The sequence below is a fragment of the Mytilus californianus genome, unplaced genomic scaffold, assembly GCF_021869535.1.
Source record: "Mytilus californianus isolate M0D057914Y unplaced genomic scaffold, xbMytCali1.0.p SCAF_14, whole genome shotgun sequence".
NCBI lineage: Eukaryota > Metazoa > Mollusca > Bivalvia > Mytilida > Mytilidae > Mytilus > Mytilus californianus.
The window spans coordinates 5,658,104-5,669,355 of record NW_026262626.1 but is presented as its reverse complement, the minus strand read 5'-3'; the positions used below and the strand labels follow the sequence as shown (position 1 = coordinate 5,669,355).

General features: G+C 33.4%; 1 protein-coding gene across 2 annotated transcripts; it reads right to left on the bottom strand.

Moving 5' to 3' along the window:
• Window positions 1-1,580: 1,580 nt before the first annotated feature.
• Window positions 1,581-7,478, bottom strand: LOC127724080 (uncharacterized). Of its 2 annotated transcripts, none has more exons than XM_052230929.1 (2): window positions 7,311-7,478; window positions 1,581-5,372 (listed from the first exon to the last, which is right to left on the bottom strand). In XM_052230929.1, exon 2 carries the CDS (start codon window positions 5,367-5,369, stop codon window positions 3,138-3,140), a length of 2,232 nt encoding a protein of 743 aa, XP_052086889.1. In that variant the 5' UTR covers window positions 5,370-5,372; window positions 7,311-7,478; the 3' UTR covers window positions 1,581-3,137. The 2 variants fall into 2 exon arrangements, with proteins under 2 accessions (XP_052086889.1, XP_052086888.1); XM_052230928.1 differs by lacking the exon at window positions 7,311-7,478 and adding an exon at window positions 7,118-7,257.
• Between the last annotated feature and the right edge of the window lie 3,774 nt (window positions 7,479-11,252).

Below are 11,252 nucleotides of genomic sequence, written 5' to 3'. Positions count from 1 at the left end.
TTTACAGACTCGACAGATAGATATATGATATAGACAATGGTCTAGAGTGTTGAAGATCGTGTGTTGACCTTAGAGATGTCCTTTGAATGTTTTTGTGTTCTAGTGCTGTCTCATTCATACGAGAAGGTACATATTCTGTTTGGTACTACAAATTTGCAAGAGTATCAAACATGTTTCCCTTATGTTTACCAGCTACCCACACTCTTACAATATTTGACGCTTATCAAAGCCGGCACACCGCTTCGGTAGTCTCATGGTAGCATGTTCGCCTCGAGTGCTGGACGGTTAGGGTCTTTCTATGGACCGTTAACTTGAAAAGTAGCGCGTTAAAAATACAGCTTTGATTGTCGGCCTAGTACATCCCATGTGTTCTCGTCTTGATATGCAAGCAATATTTTCCACTGGACGTTAAACACCAATCCTTCATGATGTTACACATCGATCAATCATGACGTTCATCATCATCATCAATCTGCTACGGTTTTCTATGATGAATACGAATGTCGGAAAAAATAAGACAAAAGCTCAATAGATGCCAATATTTTAATACTTAATACAACAATACATTTGATCTACTTGTCTTGGTGTTATAACAGTTTATCACGTGTTCTATCGATCACGATTAGTTAAATTAACTGTAATGAGTTTTGGCTTGCACTTGGCATTCGGTCAACTAAGGATCGGCACTATCAACGAGATACCGGCATGTGCCTAAATAACTTAATTTCATCGTTATTTTGATTCCTTTTCGGACAAATTGGATAATAATGTTATTTATAACATTTCCTTTCCATTATATGAAAAATTTTACATATAAAAGCTTATCTTTTTATCCAAAGTGTCCAATAACATTTGAGGGTTTTGTTGTGCTCTAAGGAGTCCCTGGTGATGTTTAGACGGACCGCCGATAATGTAAAGTATACCATACTCCATGCAAATGGCTGAAATTATGAACTGAAACGTGTTCGATTCAAAATAATAAATGAGTAGTTTTGGTAGCCAACAATGGGCTATTTGAGAAAAAAACAAAAAAGGTTTCAACATACAACAAGCTAAAATTATAGCACAACCTAATAGAAGGCCTGAACATTGATTATTTCACTAACAAATTATCTCATAAAATACTTTACCTACTTGGCAAATAAAAGTGCTCCATTTATAGGAACGTACATATATATTTATTTATACAAGTTTCTAAAATCGTATCACAGTCAACTAACACAGCTTAAATTTCATTATATTTTTAAAAAAACTTGACTTGTAAGTAGTTTAATACACTAGTAATATCATAAAAGGTACTAGTATATCAACTTTACTGCACCTGATACGCTTTTCAACAATCAATGTCTCTTCAGTGATGCTCGAGAACAAAATATCTTGAAAATCCAAAACTTACTTCGGACTTTGAAGTGCTGATATAACCGAAAATTAGCAAACAGAATAGATAAACACGGACTCTGAGGTTTGCGTGAAGAAGATGCATTGTATATCTGATGAGTTGTTTTTTCTTCATTTAAAATGACAACGTGTCCAACACGGGGAACTAGCGGTAGATTTGCATAAGTACAACAAACACAAGGCGCACGTTATCATTTAATTTTAATCATATTATGGTTATGAATAAAGTACTGGTTGTAATCTCTTAAATATCCTTAATGTTGTACAATATTAGAAAGTCGTACATTGAAGTTCATAAACAGTACCAAAAAAAAAATCACCAATATTTACACCATACCAATATAATGGTCTGTTTTCCTACCTCCAAGATATTAACAATACAGTTCGCTTAAATTATATCAAAACTCATAAAAAAAAGACTGAAATTAAATTGCTTTAGTCAAAATATTGGACATACCTAGCAAATTAGTAGTTTTTACCTCATAATGGTCTGTTTTATGAGAAAATATATATAATTTATCATAATGATACGTTTTTGTCTCGGCATTTTGACTACATAGAACTGTTGAATTCAGTCATTATTATAATTTTAATTCACCTTTTTTTTCGGAAAAGGTCTGTACCAAGTCAGGAATATGACAGTTGATTTCCAGTCGTTACGTTGTTTGATTTAGTCGAGTGTTTAGTTTTGTCAGTATGGACTGCCCCCTTTTTGAATTCACCTTGGAGTTAGGTATTTTTGTTGTAACATTTTGTTGGTACTACTGAAGGTTTGGTGACGTTATATACCTATGCATACACTTTTTTTTCCAAAAAGCAATCGTTGAAACATTTGTTGTCGTCGTCATGTTGTTCCGAGCGGTCGATTCTGACTTTTTTAATTATTTTTTAAGTTAAAGGGGCATTAGTTGTCAAATTCATGTTCACCGATTTGACTCAAATTCTAATATTTTATTACAACATACTAAAACGTATATCAGAGTTACAATAAGTCAAATAAACAATTAACAATGCATGGAATCGATAATATATATCAGCATTTCATGTGTATTTTAGTCTAGACGCCATCTACTTAACTATCGAGATGACATCGGAAGACTGCCGACGGTCACATAATTCGATATAAACATAAACATAAATAAAAATAGGATTTTTTCTAAGTCTGTTTGACTGAGTTCGTGTTTTAGGTTTTAAAAATAAGTTAATCATCCTTTTTACCTGTATAAGAATGTTTTTTTGTGGATTGAATCTGTCAACGAAATGGTTCACCTTTGCTTCACTTTCAATGTTGACATTATTTTCCTGTTAATTGCTGAACACGCTTAATACATGCGTAACCAATCTCTAGCTAAGGGATTAAATTGAAGGTCACATGAATACGCATTCAATGAGGTCGAATTATTCACTTGCAAGTGAATAATTCATCAGCGATGTTTCTTAGCTTATTTTGACAAAATTGAACCAAACTGACTGTTAAAAGCGAATTATTATTTCACTATTTCACTTTCATTAATGATTGAACAAAAAGAAATCATATATATTTTGTTTATATCTCGTAGCTAATGCCCCTTTAATACCTTTACTTTTTTACCTTTGTTACTTCGCATGTATTCTTGCATTAAATATAAAAATGTGTGGATGATAGCCAATGAGACAATTAAATATACACCAAAGAACTAAGCATATTAGATTATCTTTTTTTAAATATGCGTGCTGCTGGGTTTTTTTTTTCTTTCAATCTATTGAATTGTCTGGAATAAAATATCGCACACATTATGTAAATTATTGTCTAAAATATTTCCTATGATCAAAATGTATTTGAACAAGTTCTTTTTTCTATGATGCCAGATTTTACTCTTACATGAAGCAACGTTTTCTTCCGCTAGTGATTTATGTTGTGTTAATACTATAGCCTTTGAGAATGCTAGTTCTGCCAGAAAGTAATTTCTGGTATTTACTCCACTATAGCCTAGAAGTTCGAAATTTCCGTAGCTTACTGTAGATTGACAATATGTCAAGAATTTGCCGAGAACTTGTTTAACTTTGGTTGAGTCAAGCTTCAAATATGCTTTGACCAAAAAGTAATATGCAAAAGCCAGGGAATTTGCCTCGAAATAACCAGAATATAAAACTTCCTTTTTAATTTGTTCATTTAACGTTGGAGATTCGACCTTATGATATATGTTTGCCATCACCATTCGCTTTTTTTCATCGGATTCTATGAATTCTTCAAGCAAATTTATGACTTCATTCCATTTTTCAGTATAACACAGAAAATTTGAATAGTCAATAGTGCTTGGATGGTACACACCACTTTTACGTACAACTTCTTTGAAAATCCTTTCTGCCTGACCTAAACGCATTGTCGCTGCCCATTGTTCATCACAAGTTCTTGCAAGGGAAAAGCACATGCAAGCCATATCACCTCGCAGGTTTTCAAGTTCTGGAAAATCAGTGACCTCTTTCAAACATTTCTCATAAAACATCAGCGTTAGAAATGCAGAATTCAGTTTAATGCCTATGTATATAATTAAATCAAGAAATGGCGTTTGAAAATATTTCTGAATAAAGAGTTGATAGAAATCTAAATGAAAATAAAATGGTGAGCGTTTTTCACTCAGCATGACTGATGCTACTATACATTGAACATCTAAAAAGCAACCCAAGATCGACTGTTTCGTCTCAAGATGAGATCTAGATAAAATGTCGTTCATGATAGGTCGAACAATATCGCGGAACGACGTTTTATAACTTATACAGTCTTCTGTTGAGAGTATAAAGACTCGGAAATCACTAAAATCTAAAATCGGCGATAAAGGATCGTTTCGCATCGTTTTCAAAGAAGACTTAATCTCGTCAAAATCCTGGTTTTCCAATTGGTCTATTAGATTATTTTTAGGTAAGAAGTAGCCAGGTAAATATCTCCGATCTATACATTCAATTAAAATGTCTATCATATAAATCACGCAACCAGCTGGGTCATTATCCCAAGCAGTCGTAGGTAGTTCATCACAACAGTGTAAAAACACGTTCTTAAGACAATAAGATGATAGTTTTTTCATGTTCAGCTGTAGCCGTAGCATCTTCACGTAAATAAGGCACTGTCTCTGGCCTGAAGTAACAGCTTTTCGAGCAAGGAGCTCCTCAGTTTTAGCAAATGATAATCTCCATTCAATTTCGGGGCGAGTACTGTGACGATGTGCAACTGGTACCATGTGACAACCACAAGAAACAATTTCTTTAATAATATCAGGAGTTAACCAGCCATTACGGCGCTTTCGTTGTGTCCATTCCACAGCAACATCCGGCCATGCCTCGCATGGTATAGCAATCACATAATCATAAGGATGATATATTTTACCACTTTTTGCTCGATGAAGAGTAAGCTGGTGAGAATCTTCGGTTGAAATAGCTGGACCTTGTCGTAAATAATTGAAAACATCATCAGGGTCATCTTTTACCTGATTGTATTGTTCTTTCATTAGCATATATGAACTTATATAATATTTTTTTGCTTCGTCGTCATGAAAAATTAGTGGACTATCCTTAACTTTAGGTGCAATTAATCGAACCCTTCCATAACCAGGGTGCGTTTGATTAGTCTCAATAAATACAGAATGTGTTGTGCCGTCTTCCTTAAATTCACTCGCTCCTGCTTGAAATTCTTCTTTTACAAGCATAACATCAATGTCCGACAAAAACTCGACGTGATGATCCCCGGTCATTCTAACTGCGTCCGGTATTCCATAACCTTCCGATTTACTTCCAACTGGAACTATCTTTAAACTATGCTGTATACCTAGCTTTTCAGGCGAACATCCTGCCAGAACTTTTTCTTTATCCGCCTGTAGGCGTTCTCGTCCAATATGGCGGCGGGGCAGAAGTAATTGCATAACATAAGTCATATGTATGAGAGGTATTTTAGAAATGTTATCCCATTCCTTAAGCGAATAAACTGTTGTTTTCTGCATTGTCTGAAACCAGAAAACAAATTATGAACATTGCGAAATTTTATAAATACGTGGTTTCACATGCTTTGAATTATTATAAACAGATGTTTTAAAGAAGTATAAATAGTGTCACATAACCTAGACTGTCACTAGTATGGAAAATGTACCTAAAAAAAGGTTTCGGGTTCACCAGTCCCAATGTCTTTGAATTGTTGTGAAATCTAGTAAGTTAAACCCATAAGTCAAATGTTACCACCTCCCCCTTTTAGCTCACCTGGCTCCAAGGGCCAAGTGAGCTTTCCTCATCACTTGGCTTCCGTCGTCCGTCGTCCGTTGTCGTCGTCATCGTCGTTAACTTTTACAAAAATCTTCTCTGAAACTACTGGGCCAAATTTAACCAATCTTGGCCACAATCATCATTGGGGTATCTAGTTTTTAAAATGTGTCCGATGACGCCGCTTGCCAACCAAGATGGCCGACACGGCTATAAATAGAACATAGGGGTAAAATGCAAGTTTTGTCTATTATTTTGAAAACCAATATAAATAGAGAAAATCTGACAGGAGCAAAAGTGTTTAGAATGTTGAGATCTACCAATTGTCCATATGCGTCAAAACTGTCAGACAACTTCTTATATAGGAGTTATTGTCCTTAAATGACAAATATTACCATTTGTTTTCCATTTTTGCCTATTATCTTGAAAACTATGATACATAGAGAGAAAATTTAAATTGCAAAAATGATCAGCAAGACAAGTTCTTCAAATAAGTTTCATGGTCGAAATTGTCAGTCGACTCCTTATTAGAGTTATTGTCCTTTTATTTATTTTTTTGCGTTTTTGTCTTATATCTTAAATATTATAATAGATAGATAGAAACTTAAATTAGCAAAAATGATTAGCAAGTTTAAATCTACAATTGACACAATTTGGGGGAAATCATCGGACGAATCCTTGTAGGAGTTATTGCCCTTTAATGACCATTTATATGCGTTTTGTCTGATAAAAATAATAAAAGATAAATAGAAACTTTAAATTACAAAAATGATCAACAAGGCAAGATCTAATGATCAGTTATACAAGATCAACAAAACAGATTTTGTCATGAATTATATTCTTGTCTACAATGTTGGAGAGTGTCCTTTGTTAAATATGCACATAGACCAAGGTGAGCGACCAGGTTCTTTAGAGTCTCTAGTTTTAATAGTTTCTGGATCCAATACTAATTGGGCTTAGCAAACCAAGATGGGCTTATGTGAGTTCACTCTTCCGTTAAACATAACGATCATTAAACAATGGTTACTAGAATCTTTGTATAAGATACATGAACTTAACATTTGATAATGGAATCACGGCAAGATTAAGAAAAGAGACGAGTTCTTGCTTTTAACACTGATCGAACCACAAAAGACAGTGTTGAATTTAGGAATGGTCTGCGCTGTGGATCTATAATGAACAGGAACAACCACTACATATTGTATATACAAGCATGTCAGTCACTTTGACTTCTCCAGTCTCATAGAAAGACATATCCGGGGGAGGATGTCTGTTTGAATTGTTGTAAAAGCTAAATGCAAAAGTTCGTTGAATTCAATTTTCAAACATTTAGACAGTGCTTAGCACCGTTCTCTTTTTCATTTTTCCTGTTCAATCATATCCTTTCAGATCCATATACATACCAAATGAATAGCTCTCAAATATGAAGATGTAAACGTACCCAAGTATGTCTGAAATATTTGACACTGGACGTAAGAAAACCACTGCAACTTACTTCTAGCAGTCTATAGACAGATGGAATTTTGTATTTATACGTCAGCAATCATTTCTTGTGTACATCTGAGTAAACCAGTGCATGAGTATTTTGATTTATAGTTCGTTAACCATGATAAATCTTTACCCGGAAGTGTCTTCCGTTTGGTCGACTGAAATGTTTTGAATCCATCACGTGAAATGTATTGACTTACCTTTCAGGTGATTATTACAAATCTGAATTCCGGTTAATGTTAATTATATGAATGATGCAGATTCGGTGCTTGTATTCATGTGGTACTGAGAGATCTATAGAAATATCGCATGTATCAGAACATGCAGTATATAGTAATAAAAAATACTCTTATAGATATAAGATCAAATAACAGATGTGTTACACACACAGTGTGTGTATGTACACGATTGTGTATTAAATGACACAATCTTGTAATGCAGCTTGTAGTATTGGATTCATATTTTAAAAAGTTTAACTCTCTGTTAAAAACATGACATTCAACATTCACGAATTCCCATCAATTAAATGTCATTAATATAATGATTATTAATTTATGTAAGAGTAATAATACTCTATGGGCTATTCGCCCTTATTTATATAATAAAATTTGCAACTGCTTACATCAATCCATACATTTTGTTATTATAAAACACCCATGCAACCACGCATCCCATATTGCCTGATAGGACCCGACACTACTTTAGTGTTTCGGCAGTTAAAGCTTGGGATGGTCATCTGAAGATGCAGTATTTTAATGTAATCACATATGAAAATTAGTCATGTATATATTGATATATTCATATTTTAAATCGTCGTCAATAGATCTAGATATTCTGACAGGTCTGCCACCATCAGGGGTCCAACTGTCAATTTTATGTCAAAGTCTTTAACTTTGATCTGCAAAGCATATTTCCTACACTTTTATGTTTGCTATACGCAACTATTGGTGCAACATTGAATATTTGTACACAATCTTCGTCAAACTGCAATAAATGCCAGTGTTTCATGATACGTTTTTTTTATTTTACGTATATATGGGTTATATTTAGTTATCAAAACTATCGGAATATTTTCTGTTTCTTTCGATTTATTTTGTTGTAATAATTCAGTACGGTCATTTGATAAAGCATCAGTAATACTATCATCTATTTCGACGTTATCATAACCCCTATCTAATAATTTCACTTTGAAATTAGTTAGATTGTTTATTAATTTGTTATGGTCACTTGTGTTTCTAATCTGCCGTATTGCTTCACCTTTAATAAATCCTCGGAATACATGCTGTGAGTGACAGCTATTTCTGTGCAGATACAGATAAGAATTTTTTTCTTTAAAATGTATTTTAAGGTCAAGAATGCCATGTGTTGTAAATATTTGACCTTTAATTACATAAATATCTAAGAACGGCATTTTATCGTTTGAGATTTCATAGGTGAACTTTAATAAAGGGTTATAATTATTTGCAAGACGAAAAAAATCTGTAATTTCATCTGATGTTCCATCATATATTATGAATCCATCATAGTCGTCCCTATATCTGCCATGATAGAATATTTTGTCTGTATGTTGAAATGCAGAAATTATTTGATTCATTATTTCGAACATAAGTATGTCACAGATTTCCGGTGAAGGGACTGCACCAATTGCCGTACCTATTATTTGTTTATATATTTTCCCATCAAATTCAAATACATTGTTTTCTAAAATGAGTCTCAACAGATGTATTAATACATTGACCGGCGGAGCTTTGACTTTGAAGTTTGATTTGTCAAAACTGTCATAGGCTCGTTCAACAGCACTTAATAAAGCAGCTTGAGGAAAATTAGTAAACATCTGTGTTATATCATACGAAACAAAAAGGCTATTTGCCATAGGTTTTAATTTCTCAATGATATTAATGAAAGATGTGGTATCTTTTTTATATGTAGACTGATTTTGAACTATAGGTATAAGAAAATAATCTACATAATGACCGATAAGTTCAGTTACGGAACCACACTGTGATATAATTGGTCTGCCAGGTGGAATTATATTTAATTCATTTAATCCATCATGTTGTATTTGTTTGAACGTCTCCGTTTCAAGGCGGTGAATTTTTGGAAGAATATAAATTCTCCCTAGACGTGCATCTCTTAACTTTTGACCATTTGTTAAATATTTAAATGATATGTTGTCGATAATGCCTTGGTTGTATAACGATTTAACATACTCTTTGATATTATAAAACACCCATTCAACCACGCGTCCCATATTGCCTGATAGGACCTGATAGGATTTACAACACATGGCATTCTTGACCTTGAAATACATTTTAAAGAAACAAATTCTTATCTGTATCTGCACAGAAAAAGCTGTCACTCACAGCATGTATTCCGAGGATTTATTAAAGGTGAAGCAACACGGCAGATTAGAAACACGAGTGACCATAACAAATTAATAAACAATCTAACTAATTTCAAAGTGAAATTATTAGATAGGGGTTATGATAACGTCGAAATAGATGATAGTATTACTATGCTTTATCAATTGACCGTACTGAATTATTACAACATAATAAATCGAAAGAAACAGAAAATATTCCGTAAGTTTTGATAACTAAATATAACCCATATATACGTAAAATAAAAAAAACGTATCATGAAACACTGGCATTTATTGCAGTTTGACGAAGATTGTGTACAAATATTCAATGTTGCACCAATAGTTGCGTATAGCAAACATAAAAGTGTAGGAAATATGCTTTGCAGATCAAAGTTAAAGACTTTGACATAAAATTGACAGTTGGACCCCTGATGATGGCAGACCTGCCATAATATCTAGATCTATTGACGAAGAATTAAAATATGAATATATCAATATATACATGAATAATTTTCATATTTGATTATATTAAAATACTGCATCTTCAGATGACCATCCCAAGCTTTAACTGCCGAAACACTAAAGTAATGTCGGGTCCTATCAGGCAATATGGGATGCGTGGTTGCATGGGTGTTTTATAATAACAAAATGTATGCAAGGAACAAAATGTATGAATTGATGTAAGCAGTTCCAAATTTTATTATATAAATAAGGGCGAATAGCCCATACAGTATTATTACTCTTACATAAATAAATAATCATTATATTAATGCTATTGATGGGAATTCGTGGATGTTGAATGTCGTGTTTTTAACAGGAGGTTTAACTACATATTTAAACGCATCTATATAGGCGGCGATACAAAATTTGAGTAGGAACGGGGCAAAAACTGGATTATAAGAATGTTCACGTCAAAACATTTAGACAAGTAACCGAAAAGGGTGGAGTTCCATGCACTCCATGGACCTATGAGTGTTTGTTTGTGTATTTTAAGGTATTGTAAGGTATACCTTGAGATTATAAGGGACTTTTAAAATATTTAATGAATAGTGATGAGTCAAGTGTTTTTTGCGTCTCGTTTTGAATCTGTTAAATGACTTAGCCTGTTTTTGCTATCACAGTGGAGTAAAAATCAAAATAAGACAAACGAAAATAACTCTTACAATAAATACAAGAAGATGTGATATGAGTGCCAATGAGACAACTCTCCGTCCAAGTCACAATTTGTAAAAGTAAACCATCATAGGTCAAAGTACGGCCACTCTTTATTAAATCATTGTATGCAGTTGCCCTTTAATCGAAACTTTTTTTTGGAACATTTTATGTTATTGGAATGCATAAACGAACGAACGAACGAACGAACGGACGCACAGACCGAAAAAAAATAATGCCCATAAATGGGGCATAAAAATTAGAATGAAACGAATTTAATCTACGCCAGAAAAGCAAGCGTTCACTAAATATAGCATGTATGACGAAAACAAAACGGTTGCAATCATATCGCATATTGCTTAAGATAAACTTAAATGATAACGCATCAAATGATGAAATGGTACATAAAACCTTAGCCGATTTTGGAAAAAATCCTCCATTAGAAAAATCAGGATATTCTCAAATCTGGGATAATTGTGTGATATACACACTGATATGTAGCGGTCTTTATTTTTAACAGCATAAAAAAGAAATACATTGTGCCAATTCATAACACGAAATCTCTACACGTACTTTTAAACATGCTTAACGAACCCCAAAGTAAAACGTAAAATAATAAAAACCCAGA